Source organism: Acomys russatus, chromosome 1, assembly GCF_903995435.1.
Source record: "Acomys russatus chromosome 1, mAcoRus1.1, whole genome shotgun sequence".
Taxonomy (NCBI): Eukaryota; Metazoa; Chordata; class Mammalia; order Rodentia; family Muridae; genus Acomys; species Acomys russatus.
In genome coordinates, this window is record NC_067137.1 from 80,095,753 (window position 1) to 80,122,929 (window position 27,177).

At 45.5% G+C, this 27,177-nt stretch overlaps 1 protein-coding gene across 1 annotated transcript in view; it reads right to left on the minus strand.

The window, feature by feature from the left end:
• Positions 1-27,177, minus strand: part of Nin (ninein) — a 103,425-nt gene that overhangs the window by 59,886 nt on the left and 16,362 nt on the right. The window contains exons 4-5 of the mRNA XM_051147043.1: positions 21,623-21,704; positions 6,494-6,666 (exon numbers count right to left, since the gene is read on the minus strand). Of these exons, the coding sequence (XP_051003000.1) occupies positions 6,494-6,666; positions 21,623-21,704 (255 nt within the window). The remainder of the gene's footprint in view (positions 1-6,493; positions 6,667-21,622; positions 21,705-27,177) is intronic.

Consider the following 27,177-nt stretch of genomic DNA (forward strand, 5'->3'; position numbering starts at 1 on the left):
AGCCTGAAATACCATTAACAAGAATGTCTCTCCTGAAACATCCTGTTGGTTGAGAATAAATGATATGAATAAGAAGTCTGCTCACTTTGTCAAAGATGGGCTAAGGATATGAAGCAGATAATGAAAAAGTAATGTGTGAGTTTCAATTATAAAAGATCTAAGTAGAACTTCTCTCAGTTACTAAAAAAAAAAAAAAAGTGTGTGTCCCACATTAAATATTGACCTATACAATGGAAATAACTCAGTTTCAACATCAAGTTATGCATATATGAAAACAGCATAGGGGAAAGACAGCCACTTTCAGACTTTTCAAAGCAGTTTGAGCTGACGTAGGCACCAAATCCATTTTTTTTTTGTTTTAGATTGTTGTTGTTGTTGTGGTGGTGGTGGTGGGGGTAGGGGACTAACCAAGTACCACGTTGGCCTCTCATCTGCACAGACCCCTTGAATACCCTTGGGCCAATGTGCCCTCAGACTTAACTTTTCTCTCGGGTTCTCACTTAACTGCAGCGTGTGAGCCGGTGGTTTTGACTTACGTTATTATTGTCTGCAGTTGAAGAAATGATCGTTCAAAATCCCTTGTTCTTGATACGGATCTCATAGACCCAATTTATTCCCTGTAGAGGAAAACAGTTAACAAGGTGTCCCCTGTTTTCCAACTAGGGCAGAAAGCACGGTGGCCCTGCCCCAGTTGTATTAGTTACACAACCTTTTCTACCACGCTTGAAGAACGGAGAATAGAATTAAAATGCGTGTGGGTTCCCCCCCCCCCCGCCCCTGCAAGCTACCTGTGAGGAAACGTGGGCCCGAAGCCCAAGGGTCTTTCAGTAGCTATTCATCAAAGGGGATAAAAAAATGAACTCTTAAGATCCTGAAATCTCACAAGCACAAACGGTGTCAACCAAAACCCTCCCTGTTAGTCACACCTTAGGCTGGGACCAAGAATGTGCCCTTTGTTGGCTGGGATTCACTCAGAGTAGAATATGTCCTCTTGAATTGACTTGGGTGAAAATGATCCCGTAAAAAAGAAAAATCACCATTCCTTTCAATCCCAGCCAAGATGAGAGGTCAGACACCCCAAGGGACCCAATCGCCAGATAAAAACAACAAATTGGAGGCCGGGCACATCAGGGCCACTGGTGGGCTCTGCCTACCCTGAGAACTGTGCGCCCTGCGTTCCAGGTGGACCTCTGAGGAACCATACGCAGCAGCAGTGCTGCAGAATTCACAAAGTGGCTTTATTGCCTTCTAAACCACACGTGGTAGGGGAGACACGCTTAGCAGCTAGGTTACACACTTTCGCTCAGCAGGAAACAATCAATTGCCTGATGAAAGCTCAAGGGAGTGGGGGAGGGGCTTGAAATGACGCTTATGTTTACAATTTATTAGATCTTCAAACCAGGAGACCAGAAACAAAGGCCAAGCCTGATGAAAGCTAACTCATGGCAAAGTTCATTTCTTTCTTTCTTCCTTCCTTCCTTCCTTTCTCCCCCTTTCTTTTTACATTTCATTTCATGTGATTTGGTGTTTGCCTGCATGTATGTCTATGTGGGGGTGTGAGATCCCCTGGAACTAGAGTCACAGACAACAGTGAGCTGCCATGTGGGTGCTGGGAATTGAACATGGGTCCTGTGGAAGAGCAGCTAGTTCTTTTAACCACTAAGCCATCTCTCCAGTCCTAATATAGTTTATTTTCATACAGTCTATACAAGGGGAGGCACAGCAGCTATGGCCTGGGACCAGGTGGGCCTTCACCCACAGTGCAATGTGAGCAGCGACTATGTAAGCTTCAAGTTGCTGGTGCCTAACGAAGCCTGAAGCTTCACCCGGGGCTTACATTAAATATAAATTTAGCTGCTTCAAAGCAGTCTCTATAATAGCCTTGCTCACACTTGTCTACATTTGTGGACTTTTCCATGAGTGTGAGAAAAGGTGGAGTTGAGGTAAACTGCAGAGAAGGGCATTGTATCAAACACCCACCCATGCCCAAAAAAGACATTGTCAACTATCACCCCGGAACCTAGAAACGAAGTGACAGCCTTCCTGCAGAACTTTGAGCCTACAGTAACCTCCCTGCTGACTGCATAACCCCTGAAGGAAGAGATGAATTCTTACTTTTCCTCTCAGATACAGTTTGCTCATTTGTCCTGAGAGAGTGAGAAGTTCTAGTGGGAAGTGAGCCGCCTGGGGACAGCTTTGGTAGGGGAGTCGAACACTGTTTCTTCCTACCACCCACGTCTCCACAAGACCTCTGGAAAATCTTGACTGGACTCACCCTGGAGCTAAAATTAGTTTCCCATTGGGAGAACACAGCCAGACCTCCCTCTGTTCAACTCCTGATAAAAGGTTCTGATCTTTTAATTGTCTTCATCAAGAAATTCTGAAGCCACTTTGGGGAAGGGTGGGGGACCAGACGCGTTGATTTTTGTTTTGTTTTGTTTTTTGTTTTTTTGAAACAGGGTTTCTCTGTGTAGCCTTGGCTGTCCTAGATTAGCTTTGTAGACCAGGCTGGCCCTTGAACTCACAGCCATCCACCTGCCTCTGCCTCCCGTGTGCTGGGATTAAAGGTGTGTGCCACCATGCCCGGCCAGACTCGCTGACAGCAGGAGAAATGGCAGGCCTATAAGGCCAGCTAAGCATCTCATCTTGTGAATGCAAGAAGTCCATCTCCAGCTCAACCCCCCTCCTCAGTCTGACATTCATTGGGGGAAGGGGGGGGAGGCCCAGACCCATTCCCTCCCCTTCAATACGGCCTGGTAGGTCCCTGATGATCTCAGAGAATAGGTTATCAACACCTCCGAAGACATGAAACCTCAGGCTCTCAGCTGACAAGAATGGAGAAAGGAATGAAGACAGCGGCAGAGTGAAGAACCCCTGACAGAAACGCACTCTCCAGTCAGTCAGGGAGAACTTCCTCCTCCTCCTCCCCAGCTGAGGGACTCTTCAAATAGGATGCCTCCATCTCTTCACCCCCTTGCGGGCATGAACAGCTTCTGTAACAATGGGCGATGATTCCAGAACAAGCCTCTTGGACAAGTAGCTTTCAGCTGCTGAGGCCAAAGCAGAAACTGACCAGCAAACAGTCACTATGTGGACGCAAGGGTGATGTCCTCACAAGACTACAGCACGGGACCAGCTGCTCCAGCGAAGGGAGTGAGACCTTGGCCAGGGTCACAGCTGCACATAGCTGGGGTTTGCCCTTTGAACCTCAACAGAAACATCTACAACTTGAAGAGAGAAAGCGATTTGAAAAATAAAGAGGACTGGGGGCTCAGTGGAAGACCGCCTGCTTAGCATGACCAAGCTTTGGGCTCCATCTACAGTATAAATAAAAACTTTAAAAAAAAAAAAAATGGCAGGACTGACTCAGCTTATTTTTTTTAGGCAGGAGCATGTTGTCCGGTACCCTGATACTTTGTGTGGGATGCTGTGACAATGATGGTGGGTAGACTCTGCTGGGAACAGACACCCAGAGAAAGGACCCTGGCCAGGCCTCGCCTGCAGCTCCTTCAGAGGATGGTGACCGGGGAAGATCCTGACCGCTCTGACTGTATCACCAAGAGGTCCTAGCTGATGTTTCTAGAGGACGCTGCAGCAGGCTGTGGGTGAGGGGAGCCACTCCACGGCATCCTTCACAAAACACCAAGGTTTCCCCAGGCTCAGGCTTCGACTCATGTTTACGTATATATGAAATCCAAGGCTTGCCTTTTAAAACAGTGACCCCAGTAGAGTAAGCTAGTTACCCAATAAGCCTGTAACCGAGCTAACAAAGATGCAAGAATACACTGCCAGGAATGGCCACCTCTGCTCAGAGGCTTTCTGGCCATCCCTGGAGAGTAAGTAGAAACTACTGTGTGAAAAATAAACAATTATTGGGTTTCTTAGCACCAAGTAATAATATCTTGAAGCCAGTTTGAGAAATAAGATACTAGACTTAAAAAGGGTTCTGGATAATTAAGCTTACCTCCTAAAGCATTGAGACTCTTTTTCAAGATGTACATCCCAATTAAATCTCATATCGCCCAGCCTCACAATGAAACAGATTTTACATAGTAAAAGGATACCCTCTCTGACAGCGAGGAAAAACAGTGTTATGAATATTCAGCTACATAATGTACCCTCCTAAAACTGTCTATGCAAAGTGCTTGTGCATGTGAGTACGTGTGTTTCCTAGGCAAAGGTCTCAGTCTTAATGTTTCAAAAGGACCAAGAAAGGACGGGGCCATTGAACTGGGCATTTGAGATGCCCAGCATCCCTGTCCCAGCATCCTGTCCCGGGCTGACCTGCCTGGGCACCAGGAGGCCCTAAGCCATGCTCCCCTGTTCCAAATAGTTAGTGGGCACATGTCGCTCACATTATTCTTACTCCGTTTTTGTAAGCTCTCTGTCTCTCTTCTAGCTGTTTTCTTTTTCCTTGCATTTCCACCACTGAGCCTTCATTTCTAGGGTACAGATATGTATGGCTTGATTTTTATTTATTTTATTTTTTGGAGAGTCAAAGGTGTTTAGCGTGTGTGTGTGTGTGTGTGTGTGTGTGTGTGTGTGTGTGTGTGTGTGTGTGCGCGCGCGTGCCCTTGTACTTTTCAGTCTTTATTGCCAGTTTTGGTTCTTCCCCACACCTGGGCGTGTCCTCGGGCCCTTTAGGCCTGCAGATGTCAGGATGTTGAGGACAGATGTCCGCTTGCTGAGGACATCCTTGGGAGCAAGTCTCCTATAGATCTTAGCAACGGGGATGCTAGACAACCATAAATACACATGCACACACACACACACACACACACACACACACACACACACACACACACACACCGTCAGCCTGCAGTCTGCAGAACCTTCCAGAAAGCGGAGGTGCTTTGTCTCTTTTCCAGCTCATATTCGTGTCTGGAATATTTACGGCTCCAATCTGAGCTGAGATTTGCAAGAAATATTTAGAGCTTGCTCAGCAAGGCATCCTTGATCATGCTCTATAAATGGGATGTCGGCAAATGAGCCATGAAGAAAGACTGAAGAGAATGTTACAGCTGCTTCTTTACCGTGGCTCGCAGAGCGCAGAGAAAGGTACCAAGGAAAGACAGCGAACCAGCGTGTGAGCTACGCCTGGGTGTGGCAGGCCCAGGGAAGAGGAAGAGGGCTGAGCACTGCCAAGCCCTGGGAAAGCACCCCTAGCCTAAGCTTGGGCTGGTTTATCACATGCCAAAAGATAAAATGCAGGTGTTTGAAACATCAAAACACGGAGCCGGAGAGATGGCTCTGTGGTTAAGAGCACTGCTGCTCGCTCTTGCAGAGGACTCAGGTTCAAGTCCCAGCACCCACATGGCAGCTCGCAACCATCCGTAAATCCAGCTTCAGAGGATTTGATGCCATCTTCTGACCTCGCCAACTAACAGGCACGCACATGGCATACATACATAAAAGCAAGCAAAACATTTATGCACATAAAATAAATAGTTTTTTTTTTTTTTTTAAACCTGAGAAAAATTGGACCATATGACTTCCATTCTTCTGTCATGGAAGCTGCTTCATGGTTTGAGATAAGAGTCAGTGAAAGATTTAGTTAGATTTAAATGTCTTCTTTTTTTGGTTTTCAAGACATGGTTTTTCTGTGTAGCCATTGGCTGTCCTGGACTTGCTTTGTAGACCAGACTGGCCTTGAACTCACAGAGATCTACCTGCCTCCGCCTCTCTGAGTGCTGGGGTTAAAGGCATGTGCCACTATGCCCAGCAAATTTTCTTTCTTTCTTTCTTTCTTTCTTTCTTTCTTTTGTACATGTATGTGTGGGAGGTGTGTGTTTGTATATGGGTAGTGTATGCACACATGTGTGTGTATTGATACTTATACCCACACCTGTGGTGAGGCCAGAGGGGGATATTGTGAATCCTGAATTAGCATTTTCTGTCTTGAGCCAGGGTCATTCTCTTAACTCGGAACTAGGCCGACCACCAGCAAGTCCCAGCACTCTTGTCATCATCCCCCAAAACCCTTCCTAACCTGCTACCACCCCCACCATGGATCTCCGTGCCCCGTCCCCATTCCCAATTGCATGCATGTGACCACACCCAGCTTTTCACATGGGTTCTGGGGATTTGAACTCAGGTCCTCAAGCTTATTCAGCAAATGTTCTTACCCACTGAGCCCTTGGATGACTTTTTAAGTCACTTTTTAAAAAAAAGTGCCACAGTAGGGGAAAGATACAATTCCAAGGAGAGCTACAAGAATAGCAGACAATATAAAAAATAACTGAAGTCTAGGTCTATATATAGAAACAAGACACAGACATATCAATTTCCCAAAATCTGAGACATGAGTGAAAACATTCAGATTGGAAGGTTAGCATTGCATGTTCAAGAGACAGAAGAGAAAACTAGCAATGGGCCAGATCCGAGCGGAGCCTGTTGAGCCATGAACACCTAACTTCGGTCTCGTGCTATGGAGGGTTGATGCCCACGATGGAGGATTATGCCTGGGTCCGGTGACCATGACTGAGCCCCTTACCTCACTGCAGTCACCAGCTGGGATGTGTGGTGACGGCCTTGCTTCTTCATCTAGTGGCTCGAGCACTGTCACCTCGGCAAACTCTTCCACAGACTCCTGGAACTCGGGGAGAGATCTCCGTCCATAGCGCTTCCCTCCTCTAACATATTTGGGTTGAGCTTCTAACGCACAGTCTGGACAAGGAGACAAGAGTTAAGGCCACATTACATGAGAAGTAGCTCCAAGCTGACACTTGTGGGGCACAGCCTCTTGTACGATTTCCCCAAACAGGCCAGCCCTGTGGGCCAGCGGTGGTGGCCTGTGGGCACATGTGAGAACTCAGCTCAGATGCAAAGCAATTTCTACTTCTGAGGTTCGGCAGCACCTGCACCTGTGCATCGGCAAGTTACAGAAGCGATGAGGGCAAAAAGGAAATTGGTTCACAAGCACAGAAGTGAGATCAGGAGGACTGGGGCTGCAGCTTGATTGGTGGAGTGTAGCAGTTGCCTAGCAACCACAAGGTCCTGGATTTGAACCCCGGCACCCCAAGAACTAGATATGGTGGTCATGCTTGTAATCCTGCATTCAGGAAGTAGAGGCAGAAAGACCCGAAGGATCAGTGTCCTTCTCAGTTACACAGTGAGTTCAGGAATTCCCTATCAAAATGGGGGGTACAGTTGATAACACTTGGTTATCTGTTAGTAAGCTGGTGGTTGAGAGGTTGAGAGAGAGAGAGAGAGAGAGAGAGAGAAATTCTAACCAAGAGACTTCCTTGTAGGAAATCCGGGGCCTTGTAGGGTTCTAAAAAGTTAGTGTCCACATCAATTAGTGGGGTACATCCTCTGTCACCCCAGGGACCCCTTTGTTAATTGTTCTACTTTCTGATCTCCCAGATGAGCAAGGCAGCACAAAAACTCAGAATTCTAATCAACTAATGGCAGCTCCTCCTGTCAGTGAAAGCTGGCATTGAGATTTCATTATAAGATTATAAAATTAAAAGCTGTGGAATAAAATAGGAAGTGGAAAACCACATTAACTATGAATGCAACATTAATATAATTCCTGATTGTTTTGTGGTTCTTCTTGCTGTATGTAGCTTATTTTATATATGTGTAATAATATAAATCTATATGTAAAAAATACTTTAAAAAAAGAAAGAAAGAAAAAAAAAATGGTATGGTGCTTCTTCCGTTTTCAACATCAGTGACCTGTAAACAAAAAGGTACGTGCCCAGGGTGGAATCGCTCTGACTTTGAAGAATCCTGGCGTTCTGGACCAGCACTTCTCGGGTTCAGCAACTACCACTCTCAGCTTCACCACCACCAACCCACCCACCAAGCGCCATGTCTACAACCACCACCTCTACTACGCCAAGCTGTCAGCTCCTCCGCGCCACCTCCACCAGCAGGCTCCTCTCTCTCTGCTCCGAATGCTTTGAAGCTGGAAAGAGCAATACTTCACTCTGAATGCCATCCTCAAGATTTGCAAGCACTTTGCATAGTATTAGGAGAATAAAATATGTGCTAAAATGTGAAAGACTGGCAATGATTTGTTTTCTGCTGCTTTACTGTCAGTCTCTAAAGACACACTGACTGTGGGGAGGACATGCTCTCTGGGCCTTCTTTAAACAGGGGAGTCTAGGCACACTCAGAACTCAGACACAAGAGTTTCAATTGAGGTGTGCATACATACATTATCCCAGCAAGCTCGGGTGATCAAATATTGTCTGAAGGAACAAAACCTTCCTTTACCCTCAGTGGAAGCCTGGCTGGGTGGGTGGACTCCCTCCAGCAGCGCTGGGAAGGCAGATGACGTGGTTTATCTGACCACCTTCCCCTACGCCCTTCCTTGGGCAAAATTCTGTGATGCTCACAGACGTAGCCAGCAGCATTCTGGAATGCTCAGGAAAGCTAAGAGTGAAGTATTTATACCATCTATGCGATTCCAGCAATATTAAATACACAGCTCTTTATAAGTCCTAGCCAAGTTGGTGCAATTCTTTTGCAGAAAGTGTTTAAGCATACACATTTACATTGAGAATGGCACGCATGCATGAAGATACCTTTCATCAGAAGAGAGTGTGTCAGCCTGTGGGTATTCAGGAGCGGCACAGACACTCGAGCTCCTTGCTGGCAGCTGACACCCACAGATGCTGGTCAGACAAGAAGCAATGCAGAAGCATTCTTAATTTATTAGGTGTGCTTAAAGTTTAGTGCCAGACAACAGGACACACTGTTAGTGACTATGAGGGCTTAGGAAGGGTTAAAAGGAAAACATAAACCCCAGGACTTTCCAAGGATGCGAATGAGAACTGGCAAAGGAGCTCTTCCTGTGTGCCGCACTGCATCCAAAAGGAAAAAATTAGAAAAAGGGGGAAATGAAGGTCTCTACAGCCAGGAAGTCCCAAGCTCACCTGGGGGTGAAGTGGCCCCTGGCTATGCACTGTTAACTCTCCCAGCACACAGTAGGAAGCATTGGTGGAATCTAAACAGCTCCCCTTGTAAACAAAAACCTGTGTGAACTACTAGGAATTTTGTTGTGGATTTGGGGGTTACTTATCTACTTTTTTTTTTTTTTTTAATTTCAGGAACTTTAACATCTCTTAAATTACATCTTATTATAATAACCAATTGCAAGCAAATTTTAAGTTATCATCCTATATACAATATGTGTAATGTGTATATATACGCATGCGTGTCTATATAACACACATATTTAATTGGCCTGTGTGTGTGTGTTTCCAGTTCCTACAAAAATCTTACTAGAATGAAAATGTTAGAATATACAAAAAAAGGAGGATTATTGAGACTTCTCTGTTAAGAGTTTCCTGAACCATCCACCTGAGCAATAAAAATTAAGCCCACCTCACCAGTTAGAAATAGTTACCTCTTAGAATCATACAGTCAACATCCCTGCTCTACCGAGAACATCCATATTACTGAGTTTATATGAAGAAAGGAGAAACCCCCAGAGTATAAGGCCAGAGGGGGCACTCAGGATCAACAGCTTTCACTGAGGTGAGCATTTGGGGAAAAAAAAATAATAACTCTCCTCAGCCATGTCAACAAGACCTTGCAAGTTAGCAGCAGCAGTCCCAGCAGGAGGCCACTGTGGGAACTTAAGATACTCTCACTCCAGTTGAAGAATGCAGTGTCTGCTCTACAGAAGAAAGTGCCTCCCTGGAGCGAAGTTGATTGAGTTTGGGAGTGTACCCAGAAGCGACAGTTTCTCTGAGTTTCATTCTGGAGCCATCTTACTGAGGCCAGATACTATGGGGTCCTTTGGTTTGTGGAGAAATGGCACTGTTTCCATGTCAGGGCTTCCTTCAGTATAGCCCAGAGCTCCACGGAGAGGCGTGAAACAAGGCGGGAAGGTCTGTTCTGTTCCCAGCCGTTAGCTTTTGCAAAGGATAGTCACAAGTCATTTTTCTCTTCTCTTCTGCTTCTACTAGTTGACATCATGTGTAAAAATAAGATGGGAGATGGGAGTGGGGGGTAAGCTCGGTGCATATGCATGAGGACCTGACTTTGGGTCGACAGCACCCACATCAAAGCCGGACCTATCATGCCAGCTCTAGGCAGAAGCCTGCAGCTTCGCTGGGTGGCCAGCCTCTTCTCAGAGCCACCCCTCCCTGAAGGAACTGCTCTAGGTTCAGTGAGAGACCTCTCCAAAAAAGTCAAGGTGGGGAGTGATGGAGGAAGATATTCGATGACAGCCTCTGGCCTCCGCGTACCTGTGCGCACACCCGTGAATGGACACATCCCCTACACACTAAGTAAATAAATATTAACAAAATAAGATAATGAAATAAAAATAAGCATCAGGGAAAAAAAAAAAAAAAAAAAAGCAGGCAAGCCTGGTCTCCTTGAGGAGTTTCTTCCAGCCCGGAAAAGACTTAGATAAGGAACACGGCTTTTAGGCAGCCCTACCTGGCCTAACTTAGATGCCTGTTTTACTCCATGAACCAAACACCTGGTTAGAAATACAGGGCTAAGAGAAAGCTGGAATCAGCCGGGCAATGGTGGTGCATGCCTTCCATCCCAGCAGAGGCAGGTGCAGTCCTGTGAGTTCGAGGCCAGCCTGGTTTACACAGAGAAACCCTGTCTTGAAAAACCAAAAAAACACAAACAAAAACAAAAACAAAACAAAAAAAAAGGAGAGAGAGAGAGAGAGAGAGAGAGAGAGAGAGAGAGAGAGAGAAACCTGGATTCAAGTCTCTAAAGATGCTGGAGTGAGGAGGGAGAACTCACAGGCTCTACAAAGCAGGTATGAAAAAAAGTAAAGAAAAACAACAACAACAGTTATTTCTATTCCGCTTAGGAGGCCAACAAAGCATGGGTGTCTCTTCTTTATTCTGTATCTAATCTGTCCCACAGAGAGATGCTTCAGGGTTGTGACAGGTGCATGCATGATGTGTGACCAGAAGATCTAGAACTTACAGTAAAGCTAAAAGTGAAATACAGTGCTGAAGACGATGATATTCTGACTGGATGTGCCAGATGCAGGCAGAAAACAAGACTGGCATCCTTGACTCCGCTCAGCTCCTCCAAGGAGCAGGGTGCATGAGGAATCGCCCTGTGTCTGGCTCAGTTTCCCTCTCACCAAAACTGGCCACTTCCTCCTGTGTGCTGCTGGAATGCTTGCTATCCTAGAGCACTGAGCCCCTGCAGGGAGCCTGGAAGGCTACCCAAAAGCCTAACCATGGCTTCACGCAAAACTCTCTCTGCGCAAACACAAGCTCGGGACTAAGTGACACCAAAGCACACAACAGAGAACCTAAGCAGAGTTTGAGGAGCGCCTTCAGTGTGAGGCAGAGTCCTTCCACTCACATTTACTGGACATCTGAGGGAACATCTCATGTCCACTGAGGGATATGATGGATGTTTTAAGTCAAACTTCTCTAAACAGCTTTAGACCATTTCCAAGGATGAAGGAGAGAGCCCAGGCATTGTGGTACCAACACTCTTCTAAAATGGCTCCTGCACACCCTTGCTTCCTGTCTCCTTTCCTGGCCCTTCAATGAACCAAGGGTCATCGCCAGACACCAGGAACACTGGCACCTCTGCCTACAACTGAGCTTCTCTTTCTACACCAGCTGCATCTGCTCAGGGGGTCTTTCAAGCCCTCTCTGGGTGCAATGACAGGATTTTAGAGTCAGTCTTCACGTCCTCCTTCCAAAGACTCCAGAAGGGTGGGTGGGTGCTACTTGAGGCCCTTCAAACTGCATTCTTGTTCAGCTTGCAGCATTCCTGAACTCAACTTGAAAATAAGAAAGGATGAAAAAGGAACTGTGTGCAAATCTGAAGACAAACATCCCTGAAATGCTTTCTTAGGAAAAGGCTGTCGTGCAGTATATGAAGACACAGGGTCCTGTTGTACCGTCCTTTGCTGCATGGGCTGACCTGTATCACAACACCCCCACCCTAACCCCAGCCTGGCGTTAGAAGGCTTTGGGGAGCACAGAACCACAACTGAGTCTAAACATTAGCCAAGTGAAGGCCTGAAATCCAAGGGCAACCAAGCTAGATTACAAAGGGAGACAGCCAGATAGATGGGGGTTGGTGTGTATAGGAATAAGGGGATGGAGAGAGAAGGGATGGAGGCAGAACTATAAGGACATAGAGAGGCAAGCCGATGGAAGAGGAATGCTAATTCAGAACATAGCTGTTCTGGCAAGAGACCACATCTAAAGACCTTCTAGGTCTGTGTGATCCATCTGGAATACAGACACACCTTTAATCCAGGAGAAAGGGGCAAACAGATCTGAGTCCAAGGCCAGCCTGGTATGGAGCTGGTAAAAAATAAGTTTAGGTCCAGGTATGGTGGTACACGCCTTTAATCCCAAATGAAGGTAAAGAAATTCATAGAAGGAAGCACCCATGTTTGAAAGTGATGTCTAATTGAGTGGCAGAAAAGGTGACAAACTAGGGAAGATTTGACAGAATAGGATATACCTAACTCTCATGAAGAAGAGAAAGGGAAGCTACTTAAGAAGTAGTTTTACTATAATCTGAATAAATTAACTAAAAAAAGATTTTAAAAGGACTTGAAAATAACAAATATTAAGAATGAACAAAAGAAATAAAGTTTGAGAGGGGGTTGTTATGTATTTTATTTCAGGATTTGTTTTTTGTTTCTGGTTTTTTTTTTTTTTTTTCATTTTGTTTGGTTTGGTACTTTTTTTTTTTTTTTTTTGTAAGGGGGAGGGCTCTTTTTGAGACAGCGTCTTGATATGTTTTCCGGACTGGCTTTGAACTTGGAGCAGCAGTTCTGCCGCCACCTTCCAAGTGTTAGCATGGCAAATGTGCACCACCATATCCCGCTCTTCCTCTGAGTCATTTGGATAGTTGTACAATACTTCTACTAGATTCCTATTTAAAATTTCTCCTATTTAAAAAAAAAAATCTCTCTTTTAAAACTTATTTAAAGGGCTGGAGAAATGGCTGAGCAGTTCAAAGCACCCAGTGCTCTCCAGGGGACCTGAGGTCAGTTGCCAAGACTCATACTGGGCAACAGCCTGAAACTGCAGCTCCAGGGGGTCAGACCCTCTTCTGTCCTCGGCAGGCACTGGACACGCTCCTGTATAGACAGCATGCACATTATATATAATTTGTTTAAGAAAATATTTTTAAATTGTTAGAGAAAATTATTTACATTTTCTCTTATTTAAAACAATGAATCTGGGCATAGTAGCTCACATGTATAATCCCGACACTAAGAAGGCTGAGGCAGGAGGGCTGCAGAGAGGTTAAGGCAGACTAGCCAGGCCAGAGAGAAAAAGAAATATTAAATAAATAAATAGGTTTATTTATTTAAAAAGAAGAAGAAGAAGAAGAAGAAGAAGAAGAAGAAGAAGAAGAAGAAGAAGAAGAAGAAGAAGAAGAAGAAGTTTTACAGAGAGAAGAGGCAGTTTTACCAGGACAGTAATAGAGAGATGGGTTGCAGAGAGAGAGAACTCAGGTGAAGATGGAACAGGCCAGAAAATGAGAAGAGGCCAGAAAATTAGAGCAGACTGCTGAGTTAGTTTGAGGCCAAGCAGAGCAATTCCAGGCCTAGAGAGAAGCCACATTGAATAAGTCAGCTGGGAGAGGAGTTTGAGCCAGAGCAGCTGGGTTGAACCAGCCAGCCCAGAGCTCAGAAAGAACAGGTAAGGGCTTGTTAAGCTTATTAAGCAGTAAGTCTCAGAGGCTGAAAACATTCTAGGCCTAGGTTAGATTGTATGGAGGCTAGAAGCTTCCAGGACTAGGCCTAGGCTAGCAGAAGGAGGCAGTAAGCCTCCCAGACAACTGAGTCAGTGGAATAAAAGTTCCTTTTACAAGGAACAAATGAATTAATAGGGGGAGGAGATGAAGAGGTGAGAGAAGGGTAGAGGAGACCCAGGAAAAGAGGAGGAGGGCAGACGTGAGTCAGGTTAGTGGACTGAGAAGGAAGGAGCCCATTTCTGTGGCTCAGAAATGGGATTGAGGAGAAAGGACAGGAGAAGATGAAGAGCGCAGAAAGACTTCAGCAGAAGCTGTCTGCTGTGGCTTTTGCTTGCCAGAAAAGCCAGCGTCATTAAAGCAACATAACCATCCCTTACACCCTTCCCAACACAGCAGCTTTTGGGTTTTGGATGACTGGTTCCTCATTGCCCAGCTAGTTTTCTCTCCTGGGGTCTCACGGCACGGGTCTTGCTCAGGCCCTCCCTGGGTGCAGATGACAGAGGTCTAGGAGCAGAATTCTCTACATCAGTTCTTATCCAAGAGATGCTTCTCACAGGAGGATAGGGTTCTAGGGGGAAAAATGTTCTGATCTGGAAGGCTTTGAGGGGAAAGCTTGCTGGGCTGACTGGCCCAGTTCCACAGTCCATCTCAGATGTACTGCAGTCAAGGATCAGAGGGCAGAAGATCTGCATTAATAACCATCACCCTGATTCCCAGCCTTTGCCTGACTGGCCGACCCGTGAGGAGGCTCTGCACCTGCATCACTTAGCAGAAGAAAGCAGTCACCTTCTTCCCTGTTCTTCAAGGCTCAGCCCAAAGCATTTCCTACAAAGAACTCCTTGGCACAACTGTCCTGGTACCTTTTCCCCTTTGCTGTTGTGTAACTCATACTTTTCGCAGCTTCCAATTTAATAATGGCCACAGTCCGCTTTTTCTAAAAGCGCTTTTGTATGTTAGAGTTCCCTATCCATTTTAGACTGTAACACTTTGCAGGGCATCCTGGAGTTTGTGAAAAGAGCACGGGGCATTGGAGCCAAAAGGACCTGGAATAAGATACTCCATCAGTCCTGAGGGTTAGGAGTCCTTGTGCCATGGAGCAAGGCCATGGTCCTGCCTGGCAGCTCCTGTCACAGGGGCTCCACCCTCAGCCACTCAGGATGCTGTGGAGCTGGTGGCAGCCCAAAGCCATCAGAATAGGAAGGAAGTCCCCAGGGGCAGGCACCTGGAGGAGCAGAGTTAGGAAGAGCGTCCCAGCCTTCAAACTGCAGCAGATTTCCTCCGTCTCGTTTTCTTCTAATATGTCAGATTAGCGGCAAATGTACAAGACAGTTCATCAACTCAGAAACCAGAGCCGCCCTGATCTTAAACTTGTCCTAATTTTCTCTTCCCTGTTAGTTGCTTTCACCTTTGTGGATAGGCTGCTGTGAGAGGAAAAAACCAAACTCTCTAAGACTCCCATGTCCCTCATGTCCTGTGCTGGGAGCCTTCTTACACACTCACTGCAACTAAAATTTACTAGTCTCAGCCGGGCATGGTGGTGCATGCCTTTAATCCCAGCACTTGGGACACAGAGGCAGGCAGATTACTGTGAGTTTGAGGCCAGTCTGGTCTACAAAGTGAGTCCAGGACAGCCAAGGCTACACAGAGAAACCCTGTCTTGAAAAACCAAAAAACAAAACAAAACAAAATGTACTAGTCTCAAGTACACTATTTCATTCTCAAGATTCTCAGCATCTACTTACTAATTTTAAGGAGCATGAGTGTTTGTAGGACTTTGCATGGATTATTACAAGATTGCTGTTTATTTTTAGCAAAATTTTCCTAACAATAAGCAACCCTCTATGGCATTTTAATAACTGCTTAGCTTCTAAATACACACATAAGCCACAATTTGCCTACTGACACACTGCCAACATTTTTTTTACTCGACCACACAAACACTATCCAAAGTGAGTACCCTTCTACACGCACAATTATTTATGTTACCTAAAATATGAGTGAGGCATGCATTGATCACAGAGCATCATCACAGCTCACGGCCAACCAAGGTTCTAACATTTTTACCTGACCACCAGCAGGCACAAGCATTTTCAATTTCACACCTTGCAAATACCCTCCTTTTTCTTTCCTAAGTCAGGATCTCTGTGTATGTATAGCCCAGGTTGATCTTGGACTTGTTATCCGCAGCCTCCCATGTGTTAAGATTACAGGCCTGCACCACCATGCCCAGATATAAACACTCTCACATCCACTGCTGTGGTTGATTTTGGTGGTAGTGTTGGTGGTTTGGAGGAAATTTCCGATCCTTGTGATCAGCGTGCTCCTAACATCAGGAGGAAAGAGCCTGTGTTCTATATCTTAGCCAAAGTGAAGTCACAGACAAGACTCTTGAGCGATGTGCAATAATTTACCAAGTTCAGACTGCAACCAGACTCTAGAGCTTGGCCCAGGACATCTACATGGAGCTGCAAACATGCCTTTAATCTCTGTAAATCAGATCTACCAATGCCCAGGGAAGTCACTCTGCTGTATGCTTGCTAAGTGAATGGAAGGGCATGGTTTTTACATTTGAGGCTTTTTGAAAGTACAAGGGAAACAACTACAGTGAGCTGGAATGGCTCTCAGAATTAAAGCTCTGTAACGGAAACCGCCACCTGCCAGAACAATGCCTCGTCCTGTTTTCCGGGTTGAGTTGGCTTTTCCACACTGAGCTCTCCCAGCCCCATCAACAAAGGAAAGGCATGTACAGTGGGCTTCTTGCATTATCCTAACATTTACTCCATAACAGAAACCTGGTGGAAGATGCATCAAAAAAAAAGCCAAAGAGCCCTAGAGACTGGCGCCAGGAGCATGTTGATGCCATGCATCGCAGTGCCAAGCCAACATTTCCACTACAAAAACCCAGCAATCCAAAGTCATTACAAATTGGATAAATAGTTAATAAGTTGTTGCCCCTCTCTTAGTCCAGAAACCTGACGTAAAAAATTAAATAGCCCATGCAGCCATGAGGGAGCCACACCACTGTCGCTTTTAATTAGGGGGGAAGCTACGAAGGACTACCAGCCACAGACCACTGTCCTGTCCTTATTTAAATTTCACTGTGTCTCTATTGTTACTGCTTTTTACAGGAAAAGCTCCTTCAGTCTTAGAATTACAAGTCAGTGTTATAAAAGCTAAAAGTAACGCAAGAGAAGTTATAAAGGCCAGAGCCCCAGACTATGAAGTAAAAAGCAACTTCATTCCATATTCTCTCACCCGCCCACCTCCCACCCCCTCACCTCCATCCCCCACCCCACCCCCCACCCCCCACCCCACCCCGCTAAGAGCCTTGTTTTGTATTATTTATGTGCAACTGCCTTTATTGGAAGACTAAGAGGGCATGGAATACAGTGAGCACCTGCTCTTTGGAGGACTTCACAATGTCAATTTATGTTAGGCAAACTCTTACAGGAAGAGAAAGCTAGCATTTGTGGCTTTCCCCATAGACTTAAATGTCCTCCAGGCACTGGGAGGCAACACAAGTGAACCTTGGAGCTGAAAGGGTTCCAACCACTTTTAGGTATCAGCTGGTCAAAGACCACAAACGTGCGATGTGTGAGGTCACACCATGAAGGAGGCCAAGCCAATACTTTTTGGCTCCAGGCTCTTCGTCATCACATCAAGAAGACTTTTCCAGGCTGTGTTTTGGTCAGGTACTATAACAGTTGGTAGGATGATCAGCTTGAGTGGATTAGGGAGTGTCTGTAAATGATAAAACACCCTTGTGTGACTGTGGGAACATTTCTAGAGTGGACAGGCAGGTAAAGAGGTGGTGGGGAGTAGACCTCACCCTCCATGTGGGTTGTGCCATGCCTCCAAGGGCAGCCAGGATTAAAAAGTCCAATGAAAGAGCTGAGCCTGTGTGAGCGCTTTGCCTTCTTTGTGGATAAGAGGGTCTATAGCTGTTACTATTCTCCTCCATAGAAATCAGCGTCCAGTATGTTTGCCCTTAGGTACCTAATGCCAGGGGTGGGCACTTGTGGGTTTTCAGTGCTAACTGGGAACTTCTGAGCTCCCTGGTTCTTGCTTCTTAGCATACAGACAACCACTGTTGGGCTGTCCAGGCACCATCATGTAAGCAAGCTAGGAAACCCCATTTTATAAGCAGTATATCTACACACACAGGCCCATGCACACACGCTCATGAGCATGCATGAGCGCACACACACACTCACACATGGACAGACAGACAGACACATTCCTTTGGTTCTGTCTCTTAGAGTACCTGTCTGAAACAGACACAGGGTATTTTGTCTTATAGAAATCTTTTTTGTTTTGTTTTGTTTTTCAAGATAGGGTTTCTCTGTGTAGCCTTGGCTGGCCTGGACTCACTTTGTAAACCAGGCTGGCCTCAAACTCACAGAGTCCTGCCCACCTCTGCCTCCTGAGTGCTGGGATGACAGGCTGTTAGCACTTCATGGCTCTCTGGGTTTCTCATGCTGTACTTATAGTGTCTTTTTAGTTTCCTTCCTTGTTTTATCTTTTCTCCCAGAGTCCACTAGGATTTTAAAAGACATGGCAAACACACCAGTGTAGGTCCATGTGGTAAGAGAGAAATTCAGTTCTAAGCATCCCAATGAGGCAAGGACACAGACGGCTCTGTCATTGCCCATCAGGCACAACCTACTGCCCTTCACTTCATCTTGTCACCTAGGACTGCCTTAGCAGACTCCGAGGCAGGCTGCACAGACGGAGGACCAGCTCATCTACCTGAAGGTTAAACGTCTTTAAACTAGCAGCTGGAGAGGAGAGATGGCTCAGCAGCTCAGAGCACTTACTGCTCCTGCATAGGACTTGGTTTAGTTGCCAGCACCCACATGGTGGCTCAAAATAGCCTGTAACTCTAATACCAGGGGATCAGAGGACCTCTTCTGGACTCTTTGGACACTGACACACATAGAGTACACACACATACATGTAGGCACATGCATGTAACATAAGCTAAAAGCAAATAAATCTTTAAAAAAAATACTTAAAACTAGGTTGTGTACATGTGTTGGTGACACAGTTATTAATGTCTTGCCCTGCAATCCATTCGTGGGACTTCACTTGGGCAGTTTATAAAGCAACAGAGCGATCTCCAGCCCTAAATCTCGCAGTCTATCATTTAGGGGATAGCTATTATCATGCAAGGAGAGGTAGGGCGTCTACACTGCACTGGAGTCCCTTCTGTCTGCACACACACGAACCAGTCAGTCAAAATGGGTAGAAGAGTCAGATTCAGAGTGAGCGGGCGGGTGTTTGGGTGAGGGCGGGGGTGGGAGGGTGTGGGGGGGGGGGGGGAATGGCTTGACAGCTGAGGGAGCAGGGAGACAGAGGCCATCGATATGCAGAATAAAGCAAGGCGCGTGGGAATCTCAGGCCATGACGCACGATGCATTTCATCTTCCTAGTAGGTAAGACACTCAGGCCACTGGTTCCATTCTGGATTTGTATCCTGCTTAGACGAGTGCCAGCATCATCACTGAAACCCTGGCAGAAATGCTGTCCTGTCCACACGGATCTTACTGCTCCAGGACACTGGTTTGGGGACAGTTTGGATACATGAGGAAATGATAAAAATGCCTTCTGTGTGTGGCCCTGGAAGACTGGTCCAAATGGCAGCCTCTGCCTGCACAGCAGTGTGGCCCATGCGCAGTAAGGAAACCACCATCTGCAGCTCACTCTGTCAGCCTGACTTCCTGGCAGTTCCCAAGCTCACAGCCACTGTGCAGCTCTTCTGATGGTTGAGTTCCAACCTGGCACAATTCTAGGGGCAGCCTCCAAATGTGTGGTCACCACAACCCTGTGTTTTTACAGTGACAGTTTTCTGACACATGACAGTACAGGTTTTCAAGAAAGGATAGTGAAAGTGTCATGCAGGTTAATGTCAAGGCTGTCCCTTCCAAGTCCACAAGAAAGCACCGGAAGTCAATGAAATTATGTTTAAGCTGCCTATGCTCATATTAGCCACAACCAACCACTCTATCCAGGGCTCCAAGATCTTGTATAATTGCTATCAAGATGACAAACTTTTGTGTGGTTTTTTGTTTTTTGAGACAGGGTCTCTCTGTGTAGCCTTGGCTATCCTGGACTCGCTTTGTAGACCAGGCTGGCCTCAAACTCACAGAGATCCACCTCTTTCTGCCTCTGCCTCTGTGCCTGGCTATAAGATGACAAACTCTTAAAAAGCAAAATTACCAATGCAAATAAATTTAAAAAAATAAATTCAAATTTAAAAATACCAACGAAAGGTGAGATCCCACAAGTAACTGAACTCCACATTCAAGCAGTGGTCACCCATGGACACATTCTGCTATCAGCCTAGAAAAGTCTATGAATGCAAGAACCTCTCTCCCAGGCTCAGAAGCAGCTTCCAGGAAGCTGTGTCAAGCCCTGGGTTCAGGAACTTACCTTGGTCTTACAAAAGAAAGATATCATTAGCAAAAAGGGGAAGATTAACCCAGAACCCAAACCATTATTAAAGGTAAGGTTTGGACATATGACCCAAATCTATAAGGCCTTACAAAGTACAATGGAGACCTAGGCCACCAGTGAAGATAAGAAATGAATTCCAAGCCGGGCATGGTGGCACACGTCTTTAATCCCAGCACTCGGGAGGCAGAGGCAGAGGCAGGGGGATCACTGTGAGTTCAAGGCCAGCCTGGTCTACAGAGCGAGTCTAGGATAGCCAAGGCTACACAGAGAAACCCTGTATTGAAAACAAACAAAACAAAGAAAGAAAGAAAGAAAGAAAGAAAGAAAGAAAAGAAAAGAAAAGAAAAAAGAAATGAATTCCAATCTTTGTTCCATGTAAATAGGTCACACCAAAGAGCTCCACAGAATGCTAATGATTCCTGTCAGACTGAACTATGGCTTCTTGTTTGTTTTCTTTATTTATTAAAGTCAGGTTTATTAGGAATAATTTGTATAGTATACTTTACCCCTGTATGGGTAGGAAAAGCTCACGTGATTGATCATAGGACTCCCATTACAAGAGACAGAAGTTACAGCACTCTCAAAATTCCCTGACGTCCCTGTCCTGTCAGCCCTTATCCCTAGCCCATGACAATCAAATGACTTCATCATTCTCTACACTTAAATACAAGTGTCTACACTTCAGAATTTCCCAGATTTTAAGACATGCGTATGCTACTGCTGGATGTGAACATTAGACTATATTTTATTAATTAACATTTTAGTTATATTTGACAAAAATATTCTCTTTTGAGATATGTAACTATGTATCTTACAACATAGGGTACTCTATCTAAAAAAAAAAAAACAAATCAGTGAGGTACAGCATCCATTCTTCTTTTATGATAGTTACTTAATATTTACTAATGCTAAGTGTTCCTTCAGGTGCTAGACTTATAGATGCTCTCATGAGTGGGGGCCACACAGGCGTCATCACCCTGCCATGCAGTTGCGACTATGCTTTCTACTCAGTAGGACCACACAGAATGCGCTTTTATTAGCCACGTTTCTTCTTTCAGCGAAATTCCCCAGGTCAAACACTCACACAGACATGGAAGTAAGGCCAAAGGGAACAGCCATTCAGTGTCACTCTGCTCGATCCAGCCAATCATTGCTGGGCCATCGACACATGCCTAGAGTAATCCGATTACTTCTCTCATCAAGTGCTGCTGTGTGTGGAAGCCTCACGGTTAACAGCTGCACGGCTCTCGCGATGACATCAAAAGGGAAGTCTCTGGGGACAACCTATCCTCCACCACCCGCATGCTTCAAGTGCTCACATTTTTCTCCAGGAAGCTTTTTAAACTTTTGAGGGGAGGAGGGAAGACCTGGGGATTGAACTCAGGGCCTTGTGCACACCAGGCAAACGCTTTTACCACTAAGCTACATGCCCAGCCCTTCCCTGGATACCTTTTAAAGGGGGAATATAGGGAAGAAATGTTAGTGCTCTTACCTGACTCTTGAAAGTGCTCCTCATTGGACAGAGTTCTAGACAAGATAAGTATTAACGCTTCTTTAAATTGGTCAAAATGTACCTAAAAAGCAATTAAAAATAAATGTAAAATCATTTCCATCCCTAAGAAGGCAAGCCCATCTGCAAGGTATCTGCACTCTTTGTTCCCATCCTGACAGCCTTGAAGTAAATCCTCACCCACGTTTGTTCTCTTTTTCCTTCATCTCTCTAAAGCATGGGGGGGGGGCTTTCTGACATGCAGTACCACGAACACGCTGGTGTTTATACAAACACAGTATCTATTTAGCTCCCAAGGAGAAAAGCTAGCTAGCAAACCCTCTATAAACTCAGGAAGACACATTTTTGAACTCCCAGCTCCTTTTGCCTTTTAAACAAGATCAGAAGAGAAACACATTAGGAAAAATGTCCCACGTGAACCACCCATTGTCATGCCGTCCCATGGATGCTTTCATCTCTCCAGACAGTCTAGAAGGGAGGGAGTGCTTTTTGAGGAAGACTTTAATATGGTTTTGCCTGGGGCAAGTATATAATATTTATCTCCCAGGTCCCTGTGAGGATACAAACAAGCAGAAATCAATGGCACACACACAGAATGCAATAAGCCAGAGAGCCACTTTCATCGGTTCATAAAAATATAATTGCCTTGATTAGCATGGTGGGGGGGCCCGGTCTGACTTACAGAAACGTCCATCAGAAGTGCTTAGAAGGGTAAAAGTTCTCCTCCATGCCTTCAGTCCCTGTGATCTCAGCCTCCGCCAGCAGGGAGAGGTGGCATTCCTAGCTAACATCCTTCTAGTTTGACTGTATGGCACTTATTTTCCCAGAACCCTATACAGTCATCGTACAAGATGAAAGCTGGTAAATGTGAACTTTGTACCACTATGGACTCTTTAAACATCATTCCAAAATACTAGCAGGGCTGTCTAGCCTTTCTGACGCTATGACACGGTGTTGTCATCTATAAAGTTCATGCTTGAGAACCCCACAATCACTTTTTTATTTTTTTAATGAAGAAAATCTCATAATGCTTTAAGAAAATTTTTGGGTTTTATATTTGGGCTACTCACAAGAATATACCTGGACAGGGGTTTCAATATAAATGATAGATTTAAAAAACATTTCCATGTTAAAACGGGAAAAATCAACAAAGCATATTAGTTATCTAAACATTAGAAAGATCACATCTTGCCCTGTCTGCACAAAGCAAAGCAAAGTGGAGGAATCCATCTTGAGACGCAGGTCATAAGACTGACGTGTGAGTCAGGCTTAGTGGTTGCAGCCTGTAATTTCAACTACCAAAGAGTCAAGGCACCAGGGCCACATTATAGAAGCTTGCCAGAGTGACAGTAAGTTCCAGGCCTGAGAAATTCAGTAAGAGCCTGTCTCAAAATAAATGAAAATGTTTAAATGGGCTTGTGATGTAGCTCAGCAGCAGCACATTGTTCTACCATGCTCACGGCATTAAAATCACAGCCTTAGGTCTGCTGTTCGTTTCCCACTATGCCCAGCTAGCTTGCCCAACTGCTCTGAGCTTTTGTCTGCTGGCTTTCAACAACTGGGGCTATCTAGCGAGTGTCACGTACGATTCATTTGACAGGTATGCACTGAGCAGCTGCTATGTGCCAGACACAAAGCCTGGGTTGACTGTTCCCAACACAGAGAAATGGGGCCATATTTTGAAGCATAGCAGATGGCCATGGGAGCAACAGTGGGTAGGATAGCAGTGGGGGAGATCCGGGTTCTAGTCTACTCCAGAGGGAGTTGCTGAGAATTAGAGAAAGTGAGCTGTTCTGTTGTACATAGAGACCCCTAACTCTGAGTTTCCTAACTTGAGTTATTCACAGAGGGCCCTGAATGAGGCCTGTCTCCCCTCCTGCAGTGATATGCTAAACAGGGGTCTCATTTAAAAGGGAAACATTTGTCCTGAAAAATTCAAGCGCTTTATACTTGATTCCTCGGGTCTCTGTGGGGTTTTTGCAGTCAGTGTTTTGATAGTCATAAATGAGAGTCTTCCTGAGTACTGGGTGTGGTGGTGCCTGCATGTAATCACAACACTTGGGAAGTGGAGACAGGAGGATTGAGAGTTCAAGACCAGCCTCAAACCACGTAGCAAGTCGCAAGCCAGAGTCATATGAGACTGTCTTTGTGGGGCGGGAGCCTTCAATGCTGAATTTGGCCCTGACTAATTCAGTTGAGTACACAGAAGTTATGAAGCTCACCCCTGGGGTCTACCAACCTCCCCTGACACAAAGCATAGGCCCCTATAATCTGGAATTGCTTTCAGGCAACGTTTAAAGGTCTTCTGTGGAGCTGAAGTCCCCTTGACTACAATGTGACAAGCAGAAGCATTTGGGATGGTAGGTCCCTAATCCCACAGCCCTGATTATCTCACTGTCTACCATATGGCAGACAGTGAGGAAACCAGCGGGTGAGGCGTCCTGGCTGCGGCTTAGAGCACATCTGCCGTGAGAGATGCAGGATAGATAGGACCAAGGCAGGAGCCCCCAACTGTGGTTGTTTTAAGATGCATTTACTTTATATGTGTGGGTGTTTCTCCCACCGAGTGTGTGCTCCGTGCCCTCAGAAGGAAGCAAAGAGTTCTGGGTCCTGTGGAACTGGAGATATGGATGGTTGTGACCCATCATGTGTGTGGGCAAGAGTATAAGTGCTCTTAGCTACTGAGCCATCTCTCCAGTATCACACACACACACACACACACCCCTTTTTGTGGTCATTAAGACAGCTTCTCACTATCTAGCCTGGGACTCACAGAGATCCGCCTGCCTTGGCCTCTGGAGGGCTGGGATTAAAGGTGTCCCACAGCACACCTCTACTGCTTTAACACAAATGTCACCCTGCTGTGCTCCACTTACTACAGCCCAGAAACAGCAAGCAAAAGACAGAAACCCCTAAGGTAAGGACAAAAACTAACTGACATTATTAACCAGGCTTCCTCAAACACAAATAATGGACAATGCTTTTATTTTAGGAAAAAGAAAAAAAAAACAAACGATTTTAACAATTCTATGTAACCTAGTTTTAAAAGATGAAATGTATGCACTCAAACACTAATAGGCTAGGATTGTTTGGTTCGGCACTGAGTGCTGGTAAGTGAAGCCTGAAGTATCCTTTTCTACTACATTGAAGAAGCTAAGCGGGCAAAAATAATTAAGTACAGTCTAACCATGTGTAATATAATCTTTGATCAAATAAAACTTAAACCAAATTTTTTTGACTCTCTAGTGGTTATCCCCCCCCCCCTTTTTTTTAGATCCTCTGTGTGTCAGTACGTGGGGTAAAAGATTCCGTTATTGGAAACCGAGAGGAGCACATCTCGGCTAATCCGAGGTGAGTCGGGTTCTCTTGCAGGTCTTCCCCCTAGGCAGCTTGTCTTGAGATTTCACAACACCCATCCCATCTATAAGCTCAGAGGAGAAGGCAGGTGCTTTGCTCCTGGCCACGTGTCTTACAAGTGGCAGGGTTACCTGGGAACCGGGCCTTCTAATATGGCTCTACCAGACCCTGCCATTTTGCCTGACTCGGGCAGAGCCCCATCACACCAAGTCAAACCTTGGGCCTCATGATGAGCCAGCAGGTGCCTGCTGCACAGCAGATGGGGAACTCGAACTCAAGATGCCTGACCTCTGCTCTCAAGGAGTTTATCAGTTACTTTCCAGGGAGCAGGAGAATGGAATGTGGGAGAGAGGACAGTGTGTTAGCGACAGGAAGATAGAATCTGATGAGTACCTGGAAAGAGACAAAGCCAGCTGGCAAGGGCCCCTGATCAGTCAGTATGTCCTACTTGGCCAGTGGGAAGGAAATAAGGCCTGGTTTGTGACCTTGACTTCTCAAAGACAACTACAGGCAGAGTTAAAGGTTTCCAAAATGGTCATACAGAGTGGAAAAGGAGTCTCATTTTAGATCATAAAGTGTCTATGACTGTTAAGCCAGAGGTTGTCTGATGTCACCTATCTTAGTTGGTCCCTTCCTTCAAACAAACCTCAGACAGCACTCAGCAGCTGCGATAAACCATTAGCACAGCGTCAAGCCTCGTTTCTGTCTTTATTTCCTTCTTGCAAGGGCGTGCAGACTCTGGGCCCCGGGATTTAAACAGCAGTAAATGCCACATCTTTGATTCAAGGAGAGCATTCTCTAATGGAGGTAGGTGACTGTGGCTTTTCCATCAATGCTCATGAATACTGATGTGGTAAAAAGCCCCTCAGGGTTCAACCCAGAACCAAAAAAAAAAAAAAAACTGGTAAGTGGCCCCTACTGTTAAGAAGCACATTAGGATTGCTCTCATCGTGTTCAGGAACTAAGAAGTTTTAGTGCCCCTTTCCCCTCCAAGGGAGCTTTACTAGTGTAGCATGTCAAATATTAGAAATATACAAATACACAAGGCAATGCGGTCTTCCAAGGTGACAAGCTTCCAGGCTGTGGGCGTGCCCTGGTGGGTACTCTCCCCATCTGAGTAAGAAGTGCTGCCACTCATCTCATAGGCATCTCCCTATCCATGCCTCCAAGGGCAGTTTGCAGCAGTGCAGAAACTACATGCCTTACTACAAACACACATGACATTTAAACCAAATAAACAGGAAGACTAGTCGAGTCTTTGTCTGTCTGTCTGTCTGTCTGTCTGTCTGTCTCTCTCTCTCTTTCTCTCTCTCTCTCTCTCTCTCTCTCCACCACTGCTTCCCAGACTTCACCTTATCATTATTCCCCACTACATTTTGTATGAATGCTGTTTTAATTTTAGGAAGACAATTTGCCCTTCTGAAAGAAAAGGGAAAAAAAAAAAAACAGTTTAACTGCTACACAAGAGGTGCATGCTAGCTTAGAATGATGCCTGTGGAAGGATAAAGAATCCAGCTTTGCCCACAATCACCTTGTGCAGTCATGGAGAGCAAATATACATAGGTCATGCTCAAACAGACCCAAGGTTGGCGAATCCAAACCAGCGTTTAACAAGGTGAGCTTATTAAGCAAGACAAAGCGCTATGTAACTGTCATTAAATGTAGTCAGTTTGTATCTACCAACACAAAAGAAAATCCATGACAGAAATTTCAGGACATTAATATATATAGAAATATGGACCTGTCAGAAAACAGTATGTGTTAGCCAGGTGTGGTGGTGCGCGCCTTTAATCCCAGCACTTGGGAGGCAGAGGCAGGTGGATCGCTGTGAGTTCGAGGCCAGCCTGGTCTACAAAGAGAGTCCAGGACAGCCAGGGTTGTTACACAGAGAAACCCTGTCTTGGAAAAACAAAAACAAAAACAAAAACAAAGAAAAGAAAAATTACCCTGGGTAAGTAATAATTTATCAAAGACTCATTCGTGTAGAGGCGGGAGATTCGGCCAGGTGCTGTTTCTCTGACTCTCTTTCAGGCCTCTTTGAGGTGCGCACACCTCAGTGAGCTCCCATCAGCCTTGGAAGGAAGCTATTACATTTCCCATTCTGCAGCTGAAAAAAGCCGAGGCTTGGAGTATTTGAGATGACTTAATAGAAGAGTGGCAGGAGCCAGTATTTGAGTTGA